Here is a 20,575-nt window from a genome sequence, read left to right as displayed (position 1 = left end):
GATCACCATACTGAGTGAAGTCAGACATAGAAAGACAAATACTATATGTTATCACTTATATGTGTAATCTAAAGAAATGGTATAAATGAACCTATTTACAAAAGAGAAATAAAGTCACAGATACAGAAAACAAACTATGGTTACCCAAAGGGGAAAGGCTGAGGGGGGAGGGATAAATTGGGAGACTGGGATTGACATACACACACTATTATGTATAAAATAGATAACTAATAAAAACCTACTGAATATGACAGGGAACTCTACTAAATACTCTATAATGACCTACATTGGAACAGAATCTAAAAAAATGTGAATACATGTATAACTGATTCACTTTACTGTACAGCAGAAACTAATACAACATTACAAATAAACTATACCTTAATTATTTAAGAAAAAATAATTAAAAAAAAAGAAGAAAACAGGGCTTCCCTGGTGGCTCAGTCGTAAAGAATGCACCTGCCAATGCAGGAGACACAAGTTTGATCCCTGATCCAGGAAGATTCCCACATGCCGTGGAGCAACTAAGCCTGGGTCCCAGAACCACTAAGCCTGTGCTCTAGAACCACAGTTTGCTCTGCAACAAGAGAAGTCACCACAATGAGAAGCCCGCGCACCGCAACTAGAGAGTAGCCCCTGCTCACCACAACTAGAGAAAAGCCTATGAAGCAACAAAGACCCAGCACAGCCAAAAATAAATAAAATTTCTCTTAAAAAGTGAGTATATATATATATTTTTTAAAACCAATGTTAGATGTCAGAAGGACCTTAGGTTTAAGTATGAAGTCTTTGTCCTGAAAGAACCTGAAAATAATCTGAACAAATTAACTGAGCACCTATCAAATGCCAGCCTTCATGGATTTTATAGTATTGTGGAGAAGAGAAAGATTAAATAAATGGTAAATAGGAAAATATAAGTAATACTGGGTTTTTTTCTTAACAGAAGACAAAACCAAGGCTTTCCTGAGATATTTATGCCCAGACAAGGATCAGAGAAAGTAATCACTTGTGGAAGCCCAGTTCACTTGGGAAGTAACCAGTTCACGTGGAACTGGGAAATGACCTAGAAAGATCAGTGCTTTAACAAAATCACTCTGGCCACATCAGCACCTATACTAAGTACAACTGTGTATTATTTCACATTTAACAAATGGGAAAAACTAAAGCTTGGAGAAGATAAATAACTTGTCTAAGATCATAGAGAAAGTAATAGAGTCAATTTTCAAACTCATGACCATCTGACTCTAAAGTATTATTCTATTAAAAGTTCTGTAAGAAAAGGAGGGGGCATATGTATACCTATGGCTCATTCATATTGATGTATAGCAGACACTAATACAGTATTGTAAAGCAATTATCCTCCAATTAAAAATAAAGTTTTTTTTAAAAGTTCTGTAAGAGAAGTTATAGAACCTCTGGGTCATTTTTCCACTCAGAGACACATAAAACTCAATAAAAAACACCAGTGTTCCTACCGTCAATCATCTCCAAATTAGCTTCCCCACTAGATGTTTCCATTTTATTCTTCTATTTTTCTGCCTTAAAGTTTCATTATTAACTAAAATTACACAATTTGATGACACTGGGATGTTTATTATTAACAAGGATGTGGAACAATTCAAACCCTCGTGGCTGGTGCAAAATGATACACCCACTTTGGAAAAGTTTGACAGTTTCTTATCAAGTTAAACACACACTTATCATATGACCTAACAATTCCTCTCTTACTATTTCCTCAAGAGAAATGAAGACATATGTTCACACACACACTTATGTTCCAATGTTAGAGCAGCTTTACTTTTAGCAGCCACAAACTGGAAACCACCCAGTGCCCATCACCCATCACCCAGTGTTACATCCACATGCTTTGCACCAATAAAAATAACTACTGATAACATGCAACACTTGGATGCACTTCAGAAGCATTATACCACGTTAAAGACACCATATATAAAAAACTGTAAGAGGACATTTATAGGAAACACTAGAAAAGAAAAAACAAAACCCAAAAATCTATAGTAACACAAAATAAATCAGAGGTTGCCAGGGGCCAGGGCTGGAGGGGAGAGGGTTATCTGTAGAGAGGTAGAAGTGAACTTTCTGGGATGTTGAAACTGTTCTATATCATCATTGTTGTAGTGGTTATAGGACAGCATACATTTATCAAAAGTCACCAAACTGTATATTTAAATGAATGAACTGTATCTAAATTATACTCCAATAACAATTTTTAAAAACTCTTCATTAATACTTCTACTTTAACTCTTTCTCCCCACAAACCTTTGTTGATATAATTATTCACATCTACAGTTTCCTCTCCATTCTAACTGCCATTGCTTATAATCCTGGCCATTGTTTTCACTTAAATGTAATGAAAACCTTAACTAGCATCTCCTTCCTCATCTGAACTACTAACCCTAACCCTAACCCTAACCCTAACCCTAACTACTTCCTGGTAGTTCAGATGGTAAAGAATCTGCCTGTGATGAGGGAGACCCAGGTTCAATCCCTGGGTGAGGAAGATCCCCTGGAGAAGGGAATAGCAACCCACTCCAGTATGCTTGCCTGAGAATTCCACAGAGTCTGGCAGGCTACAGTGCATGGAGTTGTAAAGGGTCAGACATGACTGAGCGACTGACTACTAATACAACACTTACTAAACCACTGATACTTCCTGTATAATAGTGGAAGTTCCATCTCAAAGCCTGTTTTATCAGCCCTTCAGAGAAATAAGGATTCTGCTCATTGACATACTGACAGGGGCTTTGGGAAGCTAGTCATATATACAGAATCAGTGCTTGTCTCACAGTTCCCATTGATGAGGTTCACATTACAGTAAGTGTTAGTGCAGTTCATCAAACATTTTATTTCCCCATTCAGTTCAGTTCAGTTACTTTGTAAGCCCGTGGACTGCAGCATGCCAGGCTTCCCTGTCCATCACCAACTCCAGGGGCTAGCTCAAACTCATGTCCATTGAGTCAGTGATGTCATCCAACCATCTCATCCTCTGTTGTCCCCTTCTCTTCCTCCCTTCTATCTTTACCAGCATCAGGGTCTTTTCCAATGAGTCAGTTCTTCGCATCAGAAGGCCAAAGTATTGGAGCTTCAGCTTCAGCATCAGTCCTTCCAATGGAATATTCAGAACTGATTTCCTTTAGGATTGACTGGTTTGATCTCCTTACAGTCCAAGGGACTCTCAAGAGTCTTCTCCAACACAGTTCAAAAGCATCAATTCTTCAGCGCTCAGCTTTGTTTATGGTTCAACTCTCACATCCATACATGACTACTGGAAAAACCATAGCTTTTGTCGGCAAAGTCATGTCTCTGCTTTTTAATATGCTGCCTAGGTTTGTCATATTATTTCCTCATATTAATCCTCCATTCATCCTGCCTAATATCATCTAACATTTCTAAAATATAATTTTGTATCATTTCCTTGCTCAAAATACTTCAGAAGCATCCTATTACAAAATAAATCCAAAACTCTTACTATGGCATTAATTAAATGCCTTCTACATGCTAACTCAAAACTACCTTTCCAACTTTTTTTTCACTTGAGCACTATAATCCATTCAGTTTATATACCCACTCTCCTCCCAAACATGCTGGCTTATCTTTCCTCATGCTTTCCCCTTATTTGGAATAATCTCTTACTCCTCTCTGAACACTCCCACCCTTTACAGCTTAGCCCATTTCTCCTAGATGTTTTCCACTCAAAATCACAATGATCTTTTTCTGCTCTCCTAATGTATTTTTTTGTCTAAGCACAATTAGTTGCCTATAAAAGATTTATCTAGGGAAAACTTGAAAAACAAATAGGTTCTATTTTAATGAGCACAATGAGACTTATGCATAAGTCTAGTAACTTACACATAAGTAGAGATTTAGGAACATTTAAGTCTAGTCAAAGATACCAGTAATTACCAATGGAAATGATAGCTCTGAATCCCTATTATATTCAGTAAAATGGTTAAATAAGGAAATGTGACACTTGTCAATGATAGCAACCAAAATGGCTAATTCTTTACCTAAGAGTATTAATCAAACTAAAATGCCTCTAGAAATAGGATCTTAGAAGTATAAGGATTTTCCCAAGCTCATATCAATTATAGCACCATAACAATGATAAAGGTATAAATTATATATACTATGACAAATCTATTCAATATTAACAGCCATTTTAAAACAATGTGGTAGAGGACTATTCAATAATATAGAAGGTAACAAGAACAATTTACCAAATGTTATGTATAGTTCAGGCTATTCACAGAAAAACTAATACTGATATTCACTAAGTATCTGGAAGTGCTCAACCTAACTGGTAATCACGGAGACAACATTAAAAATAACAAGTTGTTTATTCAACTATCATACAAACAGAAGGATTTCATTTAAGAAAAACACAACAATATACATCTATAGCTATATATATAGCTTTATATATATAAAGCTCAAAGAATTATAACCAGTGGATAACCATGGTTATTACCAGTGTGGAAGGGATATAACTGGAAGTAGCAGTGAAGGGAGACTTTGGCTGGCAGGATCTCAGTTCCCCAACCAGAGACTGAATCCAGAACTACAGCAAAGAAAGTCTGGAATCCTGACCTCTAGGCCACCAGTGAAATTTCTTTTTTTTTTAATCTACAAATATTAAATTCACCTAAAGAAACTCAAGACAGATTGGCAAAGGACTCTATTATCATGTCTTTCCTACTAGGCCTATTTTGAGCTGTTCTCTTGTCCAGTATCTTTAGCAAAAATACTTCTCAGTAGCATCAAACCCTTACCTGATCAATTGTCTGGCCTCCTGCAGTTATTGATATTATAGTTTACACAGTAAATGCATCTTAAAGCAATGCAAATTTTATTTTCCAAATTTTAAAAGCCTTTGAATTTTGCTACATCTAAGATGAAGAAATCCCTTTAAATCTATTCCTAGAGGGCACTAGTTCACATACCATGACTCAGAAAAAAATGGCTTAGCGAGTCATTAGTACATGCTTAACCTGATAATCAGTGTTTCAAGCCAATGAAGTCTAATTATACTGGAACACCAAAATGGAAAACAAACTTACAGGACCACCTATTGCCTCCAAGTTATAATAACCCTAAACTAATAACCAACTTTCATTGATCACCTACGGAAGACAGAAGCATGACACTGCCAAGACTCCAGTTTGATAAACGAGAAGAAAATATCTGCTGGTCATACAGATAGTTGCTGCAGCCCTATCACAACCTTATCTTCCACCTTTACTAATTTCCTTAACCTACCAACAGAAAAGGGTAGAGATTTAAGTCAATGGAAAGTCAGTCAAGAGCTGACTTAACAACAAAGAAACAGTATACTCAGATTTCTATAATCACCACTTATGGATACAGAACCTTCCTCCCAAATACCCTAAAACTGCTGATTCTCAACTGTTCCTATGGGATTTAAAGAAGATGAAGAGAATTTATTTAGCTTAAAGAGGCCAAGGACTTAAAAGGGCATGTCATGGCAAGCAATTAGAATTGTTAACTGCAATAAAGAAACTATTATTTGAGGGGAGAATTCTCTCTTGCCCTTTGAAAAACCACACCCATCAGACTGCTTTAAAAGGCTATTATTTTACATTTTTATTGTATTTGCAGTACCACACTATTACTGGTCAACAGAACTTAAATATACATGTGCTTTGTAAGTAGAATTCATTTTGTGGTAGTATTAACAAGCTGGCCCAAACTGCTTTACCAAGTTGATCCTTAGGGACAAGATTTAGTATAAGGCCAAAACAAATAGAGGAAAACCAGCCCAGGAAGTTCTCTGCTGCTGCTGCTAAGTCGCTTCAGTCGTGTCCGACTCTGTGCAACCCCACAGACGGCAGCCCACCAGGCTCCCCCGTCCCTGGGATTCTCCAGGCAAGAACACTGGAGTGGGTTGCCATTTCCTTCTCCAATGCATGAAAGGGAAAAGGGAAAGTGACACAACTCTTAGCAATCCCATGGACTGCAGCCTACTAGACTTCTCCGTCCATGGGATTTTCCAGGCAAGAGTACTGGAGTGGGGTGCCAGTGCCTTTCCCAGGAAGTTCTCAAGGAAGCTCAAATGCCTCAGCAAGTGTGGATGATGATCTAATAATATGAAGAGCAGACAGAATCCTTAAAATTCCCAGACAGGGCACATAAATGCTTTCTGATATCCACTTACATCACTCTCACATTTGAGGACACTTTTCAAACAATTTATAATTATTTTAAGTACAAAAATATATTTCCTTTCAACTCAGTTTAGTATATACTATGAAGAAGCCAATTTCATTGAAAATTAGTTATGCCAAGACACTGCCATTCTTTAAAACATAATTGAACAAAATCAGTTTTAAAAGCCATACCAAAAGAATGACTTTTTATATACTTTTTTATTAAAAAGTGTTAACTCAACTTCATCAAATGCCTTACTTATAAGACTGCTCATAACTTTTACACCATCAAATCTACCCCTATCCTCTCTTTTAAAATAAATATGAAGCCACTTAAGGGTTCAGAAAGTCCAAAATCAAAGCATCAGAGGTGGGATTCAAAATCTTTGTGGTATATAATAAGCAGATTTTAAAGTCACGATGTGACTTTATAAAGGCTAATAAATGCCTGGCAGAATACACGTCTTCCTGTTTTCTCGAGAGTCATTGAGATTCAAACAGTTTTAACTGCAAGGTATCAGATATTGGGTTAAGCACTTCCCTTTAGATTATTGAATTTATATCCAGTTCTAGAACAGCATGATCTTTCAAGATGCTGGGGTAAGAGAGTGAGAAAAATCACTAAAACAAATCTTCCAACCACCACATGTCATCCTATGGCCTCACAGGCTTAGCGAACAAGTCTACACCCATCAAACCAAACTTCTTTACATGCTCTAATCTAGAGTATACATGGCCTCAGAAAAACATACACAACCTAGAAATATCTAAAAACTGAACTGGGAAGTACTATACATATTTAGCCTCAACATGTGGAGCCTTAAGTCTGGGAATGAGCAGAGTTATGGTGGTCTCTTTAAAGTGTATTCTACTTCCTGCCTACAATAACCAACAAGACAAATGTCAAATGTTAAAACTTGGACTTAACTATTTATTATGAGTGTACAACAACCGTTTTGATATATTCTAGGTAGAAGTAAGTGCTGAATACCTATATTGCCCTTTTTCCAAAAAATAATTTAGCAACTGATACTGAATGCATACCATCACATACTGAGGAAATACATACTGTGGAAAATTCTTCAAGAGATGGGACTACCAGAGCACCTGACCTGCCTCCTGAGAAACTTGCATGCAGGTGAGGAAGCAACAGTTAGAACTGGACATGGAACAACAGACTGGTTCCAAATTAGGAAAGCAGTATGTCAAGGCTGTATATTATCACCCTGCTTATTTAACTTATATGCTGAGTACATCATGCAAAATGGCAGGATGGATGAAGCACAAGCTGGAATCAAGACTGCCTGGAGAAATCAATAACCTGAGATATGCAGATGACACCACCCTTATGGCATAAAACGAAGAGGAACTGAAGAGCCTCTTGATGAAAGTGAAAGAGGAGAGTGAAGAAGCTGCTTAAAACTCAACATTCAGAAAACTAAGATCATGGCATCTGGTCCCATCACTTCATGGCAAATAGATGGGCAAACAATGGGAACAGTGACAGACTATTTTCTTGGGCTCCAAAATCACTGCAGATGGTGACTGCAGCCATGAAACTAGAGGATGCTTGCTTCTTGGAAGAAAAGTTATGACCAACCTAGACAGCATATTAAAAAGCAGAGACATTACTTTGCTGACAAAGGTCCATCTAATTAAGGCTATGGTTTTTCCAGTAGTCATGTATGGATGTGAGAGTTGCAAACAGTTGGACATGATTGAGCAACTGAACTGAACTGACACACTGTCACATTATTTGACAAGTAATGTAACAGGAAATACGAAAGACAATAAAAATAGGACAGAAGGGGGGAAAAACACAAACCAATCCTTCAATACAGGGTTCTATATGCCCCATAATTTCTGTTATCACTGCTTTTCAACTACCAAAGCTGTCTTAGTCCTTCTATCCACAAGCAATGGCAGCAGGATAAAGTGCATCCTATACTCCACAGGCAGTCTTCCTTTCTCCCTTAGGTGGTCACCTGCTCCCACTTCACATAACTCCTCTCCAGCATAAGTAACAGCTATATATACTAAAGCCTACAAAAAGCCCACAAACTGGCCTCACAGGCTTTCCAACAAATCACAGAATTTATCACTAACATCTCTCCTGGACCCAGCCACATCTCAATGCATCCTATTTTTCTCCTTATCTGGAAATCCCCAACTGAGTTTAGCTTGCCCGGTTCTCTGAATCTTCATCCAAATGCATGCTCCATCACAGTAGAAATGGTATAGGCCCCCACGTGTACCACCAGCCACCCTGCTCACAGAAGAGAAAGGGCAGAATGTAAAAAGTAGATGAACTGACAAGTTAAATGTATTAGGAAAAACAAAAAGGTGAACCAAGTATACAAAGGTCTCAAACAAAAGCTTGAGAGCCAAATATGGCCCTCAGATATATTTTGGCCAGCCCAGGAGGTGTTTTAGTTAGAAGCCAACATTTAAAAGTAAGAATAATAGAGTAAAATGCATATTTCAGCATTCTTTTGAGAAATGGAAAGATTTGGCAACCCTAAGGCCAAATTCCTGCAAAGTTAACAAAGGCTGGAACCGAGCAGCAGTGTCCCCTTCAGACAGGACATGTGCTGTCTGTCTTCTGTTCGGAAGAATCCCCCACTTTCAGTGTCCATCAGACTTGCTTCACTGATTGATCAGTGCACAACTGAGGACATCTGAATTTGCTACTCCTGAATTTCAAACACTAAAATAACTACAGGACAGTATAAACTATAGGGCAGTAATATCCCCATTTGTTGTTTAACCGTACTCTTTTTTGTGAGCGCCTAGGCTTGGAAAAGATATCTTCTCCCAAGTCACTGTTGGCCAATAATTTTTCTTAAAGGGCTCCAAATAATCTGTTGTGGTCTGTAAGAAGACACAACAGTTAAGAAGAATATGTAACAAGTGATTGGAAGACCAAAGATAAAGGCTACATGGAACAAAATGCCTAAAGGAGAAGATCAAAATCAGTGGGGTTGTCAATTAAGAGGTTAAAACCACACAGATGTTTATATACAAAGAATTTATGACAAGTACAGAATAAAGCAACTCTCCACAAGAATGATAAGCTTTAATTTCTGTTTTATCCAATGAAGTAATTCTCTGCATAGGTCTAGCCCTCTGGGTAATCAGGAGGCCAGGTTAATATATCTGCCTAAAAGAGAGAAAAATATTGGTGTTTTAATGTCTTTTTTTGCAAAATTAATCTGTTACTTGCTATTTCCTGAAATAAATTATTTTTCAGAGAAAAGAATGATATGTTTAAGTGACTAAACAGCATTTCACATTTAGATAGCACTTTAAACATTTTAAACATTAACAATCTATTTTTCATCTTATGCTGACAAAACTTTGTTATAAAGTTGACTAAGCAGACCTTACTTTCACCTCACACATACTAAAGCACAAAGAAGCCAAGAGGTTTCACTAAGGTAACCCAGCTAGTTACGGCAAAGAGAAGATTAGAACGCAGCTTCATTAAATCATAACCCTGGGTTCTTTCCACTACAACCCGCTGTTGCTGCCGCCTCTCATCCAGTGTAAGTCTACAAAGGGTGGAAAGGAAGTTCAAAGGATCCATTCAAGTCTCCAAAATTCGTCCCAATTTCAAGAATGAGACTGGCTCTTCTACTCAATTTTAGGTCCCCAAAGGAGAGTCATTCATTTCCACAGACACTGCATTGGTGTGTCATATATGTTTTGTCTTCCCAATTATTTTTAAAGTTTCTCCAGGAGGCGGCAAATAACATGATTCTTTGTATGTCCAACATAAATACTCAAATATTTTATTATTTATATACAGAATTTAACAAATTATCTCCATCTCTTGTTCCAAGAAACAAAAGGTCAGAAATAACCTTAAGTGATTTTCAGAAATAATGACAAGGACATCTAAGTTATATTACAAAGGGGGGAAAAAGTAAGAAGAAAAGGTAGCTAGGGATACAAGTTTGATTTGTGTTTTATAAACCTCAAAAAACTAAGTCATTTTTTTGTCATATGCACAAAAAGTAATTGAACTTTGGTGGGTTAACATTTTGCAAATATCTAAAAGATTTTCTTTTAGTTAAAATATAAGTACACATATGGTGCTTATATAAATAATTGTCATATATGTATAAACATACATATAGACATCTACATATACTGTCTTTAAACACCAATGAAAATCTCTGCTGTTTAAGAGTGATCTTTTATGAAGCCTGGAGCCTAGAGCGGACAAGATATCTTCTCACAGGTCACTTAAGAGTCTGAGATTTTCTTAAAAGGTTCCAAATAACTTGTAATAATATGCATACATAACATTCACTGTTATGATATTCATGGCATGCTTTTAGATTTATGTACATAAAACCTTGATGAGGCAGAATATTTTAAATCTCTACTTAGAATGAAATAAAAGAGTCAGCAGTCAAAATAAAAAACTAGAGAAGAAATATAGTCCATTAAATTCAATGATAACAAGAGTAACATTTTATCCTTGCAAAATGACAGTGCTTGAGTATATCCTAATCACATAAAACAATTTTACACATCAACCAACTTCTTTTGGAGATTGGTTTTTCTATGCCAAGAAAGACCTCCAATAAGATTTAATGCAAACTGTGAGGTTCCTTCCTTATAGGATATGCTGGGAATCTTCCATTTTCAAAAGGCAATTGTAACCCTTGGTTTTATAAACCATGGGGGAAAAAAACATTTTAGTAAGAGTGTTGGAGGGAGTAGAAAGTAATAACTGAAACTCCTAATTTGATAATACAGTATATACCCAAAATATATATGCATAAATGTTTTGACCTAAAAAATCCCCTTCTAGGAATTTGTTCTACAGATAAACTTGAAGTATGAAATGCCACGCTACTAAATAATTTACTGTAGCACTATTAGAAAAGCAAATTTTTGGAAACAATTTTGCAATTATGTGGGGACTAGTTAAATAAACTGTGATATTTCCATACAATGGAATACCATGTAGCTTTGAAAAAGAGAAAAAGCTCCCTTTGCCTGGATATGAAAAAAAATCTCCATGATGTAGGAAATGAAAAAAGCAAAGAGCAGAATCATGTATTCTGCTATATGTGTAAAAGGGTGGCGGTAGGGGAAGGAATAATGTATACAGAAAGATACACATAAAATATCTTTGGGAAGGACACTCAAGAACACTATTTGCCTCTTGGAAATGAGATTAGGTGGGTGGGCAACAGAATAAAAGGAAGATTTTTCATTCCATACTTTTGAATTTGAACCATGTAAAATGTATTAGCTGGTTAAAACACTAAATTTAACCAAAGTATTTATTAATTTGTATAAAAATTATAAACAGCTATTTCAGGATTTATAATCTGAGAACACTGCATTATAATTAACACTACAAATCAGTGTTAACAACTTTGGCTATTCTTTCCATCAGTTCACCCCTCAGGATATTATACAGCCACAGAATACAGAGCCAGAGAAGGGTGTGAAAAATCTGAACTTCTCAAATTTACAGGGAAGAAAACTTTGGCACAAAGAGGTTAAATAAACTCACCAATGAATACAATTAGCAGCTGGCAAAGTATGACCTAGAACCTGACCCACATTTCAAAACATTCTCATCTCTTTTCCTCCCCTCAAACTGTTTCCTCACAAGTGCTCACCAAGATCACCAAGAAATGACAGTTACTACTGCAGCCACCCTAACTGCTCTGAAGATAACACGAATGTCGGGGCTAGTGTGAGCTGATGTCCTGTCTCTGTGAGATACTTGCCAGTGCTCTCAGGGGAACCACAAGAGAGGTAAGGTCTTGCTTCTCTTGGGTCAGGTCTGAGCAACGAGACAGGGGTAGTTAAAGCCATAGAATAAACATGGAAAGGGTATGGGAGGGATTTTCCAACCAAGTCAACTACACCAGAAAAACTGAGAATAATAGTAAGCAACTTCACAATCAAGAAATTCAAATTTATTTTTATATTAAAACAAGCACTAATCCATTGTAGCACAGTTTATAAAATGCACATGGATTTTTAAGGTAGACAAGGCTCTTATAAGAAATTTCATGCTGCTTCTGACTGATCCTGTCAGTGGCCTAGAAGGACACACATTCAAAATCTCTTAAACACTTAAGAGGCAGGAAGGCTTAAGAACTACTACACCAAAGGAATTAAAGCAGTGTTCTCAATGGCAGTGGAAAGAGCAAAGGATTAAGCTAAACAGACCTGGAAATGCAGTCTCATTTCTGCCATCAGTACATGTGACCTTAGATCAGTTATTTAACCTTAAGCTCAGACCTCTTTCCTCATCTGTAAATGTGGTCAATGTCACTTACCTTGCAGTGTTGTTACAAGGATTGTAGGTAATGATAAGCAAACTGCCGAAACTCCAGAAGGAGTACAAGAAATGCCAGTTACTACTATAGCCACCACAAACCTATCAGAATCTTTATTTGATCATCTCACCATTCATCTGGGTTCAATTTATCAGAACAAGATAATGTGAGCAATGGATGTCATAAGACCTCCCAACCAGTCACAGGGGGAAAAAAAATTGGCCAATAGGATAAAATTACCTGAGTGAAGTTTATTATACTCACATATTTCATTTCAAACTTCTTAGCCAACATTTCCACTTCTTGCCTCTCTTGATGATCATCATTGAACGGGTCTTCTGTGTAAACAGGCTTTTTCTGATTCAAAGTGAATGGTAAAAGAAATAGAAGTATTAGTATTACTTCAATTAGAGTTGACTATATCTTTAAAATTTAGTAAATGAGTCAATTTTTCCAAATATTAACAAATAAATTAGAAGCATTAAAAAGTAACTAAAAAAGAAACTAACACTGTAAATCAACTACACTTCATTTGAAAAATCCATTTTAATTTTTAAAAAAATTCAAAAATTCAAAAAAAACTAATTAGAAAGAAATGTTGGTTTATAGCAAAAATATTTGCAGTTTTAATGGACTCTTACACATTTTAAAGTTTTTCAACAGTTAAAAACTCAACAATTCAAATTGTCTTCAGTCACAAAATGATCTATGGTTACCCTATCCAAAATAAAAAGGCCAAAGAAACCCAAGAAAATTAGGTTAAAAAACAACAACAACAAAAAACACCTATAACTTCCCAACAAAGATTAACCAAAAAAAAAAAAACCCAAAGATTAACCAATTTGGTCAGAAAATCTTTTGCTTCTAAAAATTTATTACAATCATCATTTAATCATCTGCCCTGAGTTAGCATTGGAGTATCTGTAGCTGCTACAGCTTTTTGCTGAGGCCAAGCACAGATAAGCTCTGTATCATCTACATCCTGTCAATGAATATCCATTCAAGAAATTCATATGACTTCTAAACAAGGCAGAAAAATTAGATAGCTACAGCTTACATTATCAAGGCTTCCTTTTAGCAGGTAGAGTTAAAATCTACTATAAAGCACAGTTTAAAACATACAGCTAGGATCCTGCATTTACCACCTACTGATCAAAATAAACAAAAAGACACATCACATCTCTTACTCAAGCTTACTATTTCACAGACACACTTCATATATATATAGATACATTTCAATATACAAAAAAAAACAAAACAAGTAGCTACACATTATCTAATTATGAACAACTGACTAGAAAGTTCATGGAAAAAAAGGCTAGATGCTTTAACTGACGTACCATCTTCAAGCAGTACTTAAAATGAGAGTACATTACAGCTGAAATATTAGACACAGATTTGCCCTGAAGGTCAAGAAAAAATGTAGAAGGGATGACGTTTCGCCAACTTTGAAACCAAGATATTTCATCCTGGCTATAAAGGCTGAGACATGATTAATCAAAAAATATGGACAGAATAAATACAAAACAATTCATCATATTTAGGAGGCATTAGAATGAAAGGATACATTTTAAAGCTTAAAGGAACTTTTAAATCAATTTTGAAAATTATCTATTAAATAACATGTACAGTCCTTTATCCCAACAGGAGTTATCAAAGGAAAATATAAATATGACCTGAAGGAAACAAAGCAGCAGCAAGGTGATGAAACAAGAAAGGAAAGAAACAAAACATAAACGACAGAAACAAAAAAAGCAAGCAAGCAAGCAGAAAGGTGATGAAACAAGAAGCACCAGGCATGTGCAGGGGACAGCCTTAACATGAGATTAGAGTTAAGGACAGTAAACAACCACTGTGCCTTGCCATTATAAACTGTTCCTCATATCACGATGGAGTCCAAATACTACATCTCACTACTGATCTGACCCACTTCTATATGAGCAAATATAAACACATGGATAGATATTTTAAATAAGAATCACCTTATAAACCATTATCAAATATTTTATATGTGGATTTTTATATAGGCAGCAAAATTGAATCACTTATTTACTCTTGATAATCTATAAAAGTAAATTTAAGGAAACTGACTCACTTTCAAAATTAAGGCTCTAAGCTTTACATTTTTTGGGTGAAAAGACCTAATAATTAGTAAATACCAAAATAACCGATCAACCCATAGGCAAAATTGATGCAACAATTCTTTCCTTTGACGTTAACTAATTAACATCATTTTCAGAAGAGCTTTCATATATGTTATCCAAAATATGCAGTATGACAAATAATGGAATACCAAAGAATGCTCTGGTAACAGTATTATCACATTACCACTGTAATCATTTTTTATACGAAATGCTCAATTAATCATGTTTAAGGGAAGATGTTTTCTGGTTAAGTGATTTTCTGGTTTACTAAGAGTTAAAAAAGAATTTCTTGTGTATCAATTGCCCTGAGCCAGAAAAGGTGAACAAATTACTCTTTCAGGATAGAGATGATTACAATGCCTCCACCTCAACCAGGATCAATACTCTGCAGACAAGGTTAAGGGTTTAGCTAATCTGTGTTCTGACAACTAGAGCGGGTTTTGTTTTCCATATTTTGCCAACACCTGCTCATTTGATTATGTTTTCCCTTATAAATAAGTAAGTTTAGAAAAATTCCTGACTGTATTTAGTTAATAGGGGTTTTACTGTTGTATATTTATGAAAGATGGTTTAAATTCACCCCAGTACAGATTGTACTCACATGTAACAGGTTTTTTATACTTACATATCTATCAAGTAAAGTCTTACTGGGTAATAGACAGCTATCTCAATATTGCAGAAAGTTTTCTTCTTTTAATTTTACAAGATCTCTTTTTCTTCCCTTGCTACTCTTAACCTGCTACATAGTATGTTGTTCAATTACAATAAGGCAAAATGAGGGCTTCCCTCATAGCTCAGTAGGTAAAGAATTTCCTGCAATGCAAGAGACCTGGGTTCTATTCCTGGGTCAGGAAGATCCCATGAAGAAGGAAATGGCAACCCACTCCAGTATTCTTGCCTGGAGAATCCCATGGACAGAGGAGCCTGGCAGGCTACAGTCCTTGTAGTCGAAATAGTCGGACACGACTTAGCCACTAAATCACCACAAAATTTAAAAACTATTTTGAAAATATTCCATCATCACTGAAAATAAACTGGACTCCTCCTGAGGGGAAGAAAAACCAAAGCTGGTAATCTCCATTTTGCAGATTAATTCTATTGCTTACATTTTGCCTTTTCCTGGTTTCTTTTCCCAGGATTTCCTTTCATGGAAATGTGACAACTTCATTTAGAAAGGTGTTTTCTATACTTCCTCATGTAATAAATATGTTCACTGGGAATAATCATAGGAAAATCTGGCAAATATTTGTTGCAAAGGCACACTGTATGTATAAACAATGGATATTTTGGTTAAGTGGAATATGTCAAATGTTATATGGCTGAATGTACAAGATAACTAGACTCATACACCACAAATTGATAGTGTAAAAGAAAAATTAAATGAATTATCCACCTTTCTCCTAGTACATGAAAGTATTAGTTCTGATATTATCAAATCAATAGGGTAGGGTGTCAAAATCAACTTCATAATTAAAAGATACATATCTATTATTAGTCTATCATCCCATGAATATTATAGCATAAAGATCATAACAAAGGTCTTTGTATTTCTACTATAATTCTTATTTCAGTTCAATTGGGCAGGACTTTCTAAATTTATACTATATGAGTTAATTGTAAGAACTCTGTTTTTATTAAGAATTGGTACTAGCATATGGAAAAAAGTACTAATAAGATGATATATGAGCACTCTGGGAACCAGCCACCTCTTTGTAAAATGGGGATGAAGGTTTTTTCTCATGCAGTTCTGCTGGACTTAAATTCTACAAGCCACAATAAGAACTGTGTTTAGCACACAGTGAGAAATCAGTAAATGTTAGTCATTATTATGTATTTTTTCCCTAATATAATAACCCATAATTTATGAAGTAGATTAAGGAGTACAACTGCAAGCCTTCTTTAGATTAGAAGATCAAATATAGCACAATTTTTTGGAAAAATGCTTCAGTCCAATATTCTCAAAATTCTTTGGAGGAAAAATATGCCATCACTTTATGAATAACAGGGGCACTAAAGTGAGTCTAAAGGCAAAATGTTGTGTGGAAATGACCAAAATGATCTCTATCCTTAACAATTCATTTTGGTTGCAAACATTCAGTAATGATTTGATCACACAATAGTATTTGTAAATAATGATCAAAAGATTGGCTGGCTTTACAACAAACAAAATCTAATGACACTGTTTAATATGGTATTTTTAAACTAAGTTATTCATTTCAACTATAAAGATAATCAAGGATGAAAATAAAACAATTGACTTCTGGGGTCCATTAGAAGAATGCTAAAGCAAAACCTAATAAACAGAATAGTCTCTAAACAACAGAGGAAATTGTTCTTATTACTCTTACTCCGTCATTTCCCTTTCTAGCTTACTTCTGAAGATCACCAACCAACAATAAAAATTACAGCTACCAACAAGCCCCTCTCCTATCTCCATTGTTCACCAGTTCCACCAAAGGCATACCTAGGTATTTTTAATAAAGTTTTTAGAAATTCAAAGCTAACATTATTTTCATCATCCAAAAATCACAATGGCCAAGTGCAATATCCTTCAACTAGAACCAATAAACTGATATGTACACTCAAATAAGAATATGATGGTAAGCACCAAATAAAACGAGAGACACCCTCCCATTCAATTGCTGCATGAACACTAGAGAAAACAAAGCTTAAAAGGTTTACCAATATCAACACGAAAGAGAAAAATAAGGAACCAGATAACTAGCCCAGGTATCCTTCATTCCTAAAAGTGGAATCCTTAGTCTGAAAATGTTTATATTACTTTTAAATCCCCTTCAATTAAGAAAAATACCCCACGCTCAGAAGCACATCTCAGCGCCCACAACAAACAGCGACGAAGGTGAAGATGATCCTGGAGGGGTTACACAATGTCTCTGCTTCAAACTGGGGGGCGTGTCCCCCAGGTTTTCCCTTCCTTTCTACTGAAACGACTGCTGGAGGTCCTCAAGCAAAACCCAACAACGCAACTTGCAGGGCCCCCAGGTTTTTTTGTAGAAGGCAGAGAGGAAACCTGAGGTTTCGAAAGGTGCAAGGGAAAGCCAGATCCGAACAGCGTTTGGAGCGGGAGCGAGAGCAGGATGCGGGGGGTAGGGGAGGATGGTCGGTGGAGCGGGTAGGAGCCTCGGCCAACCCAGGGGAGCAGAGGAAAGCACACCCGCTCGGCCCCTGCCCCTTCCAACCACCCTCTGAGGAGACCCGTGACGCGCAAGGTGGGCGTCGGAAGGTGCAAACCACTGCGGGGAGGCGGACGGGTCTCGAGGCTCCCGGGGTCTGGGGGATGAGGGAGGGATCTTCTGTACCCGTTGTTCTCCACACAGCAACAGCTCCGGGTAACTGAACTCCACGCAGCTCTCGTCGGTGGGATCTTTGAGCACCAGCTCCAGGCGCACCGTCTCCCTCGGCGGCCTCGGCTGCGGCTCGGCCCGGGAAGTCGACTCCCGCGGCGGGGGCGGCTGCAAGTGCAACTGCGGGAGCGGCGGTGGCGGCGGCTCGGGCCGCGGGGGCTCGCGCTGCAGCGACATGGGCGGCTCGGCGCGGCTGACCTCGCGCTGAGGGAGCGGCTTCTCCCGCGGCGGGGGCTGCGCGTCCGACCTGGGGGCAACCTCCCGCGGGGCCGGCGGCTCCGTCCGGGCCGGCTCGCGGTACGGCTGCGGTTCCAGCCGGGGAGGCTCGCGAGGATACTCGGGCTCGCGTTCGGTCCCTGGGAACTCGGCCTCGCGCCGCCTCACCGGTGACAGGCTAATAAACGCTACTCTGCGTGGCTCCGCCATCCCCACTGTTCTGGCCCTCTGCCTTCGCTCGAGCCGGCGCTCGGTTCTACGCCGAGTTGTTTGCCTGCCTGCCCTTCCTTTTGCTCTCTGTAGCTTTTCTTCCCTCCACCACCCTCAGCCGTCTCCGCCGACGCCACCGTGAGTGCGGACTGTGCCCCCTTCCCCGCCACTATGTTCTGACGGGCTCCACCGCCATCGCCAGGGTCGCCGCAGGCGCCATGTTGGATCCCCCACATAAATAGAAGCAGGCCGCTGAGCGGGCGCATGCGCAGACAGGAGACGCTCGCATCCACCGTCGTGGCTGTGGCTCAGTTTTCCTCTTTTCCTCCCAACAGTCTGGAGTCCAGACAGGTCAGCGGAAGTGACATCATGGCAGGACCGGTTTCCATGGAAACAGAGACGCTGTCTGCGCCCTTTCTAAAGGGGAGGGGTCTGGGGGTTCGCGAGAAGCTTCCTGTTCGCACCTGGAAACCTGAGGGGCGCTCAGTGGCGAGCGTGGAGATGTGTGCCTGGGACCGACCTAGCTATGGCGCCAGGTCGTCTCTCTCTCTCTGTCGCTTCTAGGGAGTTGGGGTTGTCAGCTGGTTAGTCAAGGCCGATGCGGGAAAAGAGTAGAAGGCCGCAAACACCAGCCTCGGTGTCTGCCCGCCCAGCGCCCCGGCAGCCCGAAATGTCAGGGGAAGAAAGGAAATGGCTAACTCCAACCTGACTCACCCTGCAGCTTCCTTGCGGAAAGTGCGACGTTGACTCCCACAGGCCTCCCTTTCCTAAACCAACTCCTCTGGTTTTTTTTTGGTCGGACTGCGCCGCGATTGTGTCACAGGGTCATAAAATGCCCAGTAACGTTTTGCAGTTGGGAAATTGAACCAGCCAATGAACACTTCTGGACTCATTCATAAAGTCTAAGCTGTTTAATTTACAAAAAACCCTTCTCAACAGAGTGTGTTGGTATTTTATGAAACTCTCTTGAAAGTGGAATGCTACATGACCCGTTTCTGGTAGGAGAGGAGCCTTAGTTGGAAACGACTCACAGGCACACCTGTCATAAACTAATTGAAATTCACCTTTAAAAGAATGAGGGTTAAGGTCCATTTGATTAATAATACATTTAATGGAAAACAAATCTAAGAGCTTGCCCTCCACGCCTTCTGTTAATTCCATTAACCAGGTTAACAGTGTTAACACCTATGGATGACTTTGAGTCAGTGTGATGCTGTAGACGAGTTCTGAGTAGGTTCTGGGTTTTTTGCCTTCATATTATTAATACTTTCATATTGTATAAAGATGGTGTTGGAATCGATCGTTCTGATGTTCCCTCCCAGCTCTCAACTGCTAATATGAGAATCCTAGTTTTGGGGTCATTTGAACAAGCTGGGAAGAGGTCAAAGTCAATTCTCATTCAAAGTCAAAATATCTTTGTCTAAAATACTAGATTACCTAAAATGTGTCAGATACTCATGTTATCTAACTGTAACGCTGTGAAGTGAAAGTCCCTCAGTCGTGTCCAACACTTTGCGACCCCATGGACCATACAGTCCATGGAATTCTCCAGGCCAGAATTCTGGCGTGGGTAGCCAGTCCCTTTTCCAGCGGACCTTCTCAACCCAGAGATCTAACCCAGCTCTTCTGCATTGCAGGTTGATTCTTTACCAGCTGAGCCACAAATGAAGCCCACATAGCAGCTGTGAGCGCAGGCATTCTTTGTTATCTATAAAATATCCGTGAGATCAAGCTACTCATACCTTTTTAATGGATAATTACTATCTAAAACATCTTCACAGCAATTTTGATAAATTTACAGACTCTCAAATCCCAGGTTGAGGATTAATGTTCTGTCCAGGGTGTGGTAGTCTTACACTTATGGAGAAGTGTACTTATAGAGAAAGAGCAGGTCAATCTGATCCTTAATTTAATGCCTTTCCCTTAATGTTCTGTCCTAGAGGCAGAGCAGCAGGATTGTCCCCAAATCCCTGTCTTCCCCAGAATGAATTTAGCAATAAGCTTAAAACAGCTGCTTTGTGGAGTTAAATAGGAAAATCTTAATTGATAATAGCAGAGACAAACAGAATTAACATGACTAGGTAGATTTAAAGACAGTTCAGTGTCATGTTAGTTCTTTTTATGTTAATCCTCTCTGAGGA

General features: G+C 38.3%; 1 protein-coding gene across 4 annotated transcripts in view; it reads right to left on the bottom strand.

The window, feature by feature from the left end:
- The window catches only part of UBN2 (ubinuclein 2), a 90,383-nt gene extending 70,752 nt beyond the window's left edge, over positions 1-19,631 (bottom strand). For 3 of the 4 annotated variants that reach the window (XM_025291613.3, XM_006078767.4, XM_025291612.3), the window contains exons 1-2: positions 17,964-18,696; positions 12,764-12,856 (exon numbers count right to left, since the gene is read on the bottom strand). In XM_025291613.3, coding sequence (XP_025147398.1) covers positions 12,764-12,856; positions 17,964-18,434 — 564 coding nt within the window. In that variant the 5' untranslated portion in view covers positions 18,435-18,696. Of the gene's footprint in view, positions 1-12,763; positions 12,857-17,963; positions 18,697-19,148 lie in introns of those variants that run through there. The other variant, XM_044946940.2, reaches the window with a different exon arrangement.
- Between the last annotated feature and the right edge of the window lie 944 nt (positions 19,632-20,575).

This window comes from Bubalus bubalis, chromosome 8 (assembly GCF_019923935.1).
Source record: "Bubalus bubalis isolate 160015118507 breed Murrah chromosome 8, NDDB_SH_1, whole genome shotgun sequence".
NCBI classification, from domain to species: domain Eukaryota; kingdom Metazoa; phylum Chordata; class Mammalia; order Artiodactyla; family Bovidae; genus Bubalus; species Bubalus bubalis.
The sequence above is the reverse complement of the archived record's forward strand: the minus strand, read 5'-3'. Positions and strand labels throughout refer to the sequence as shown.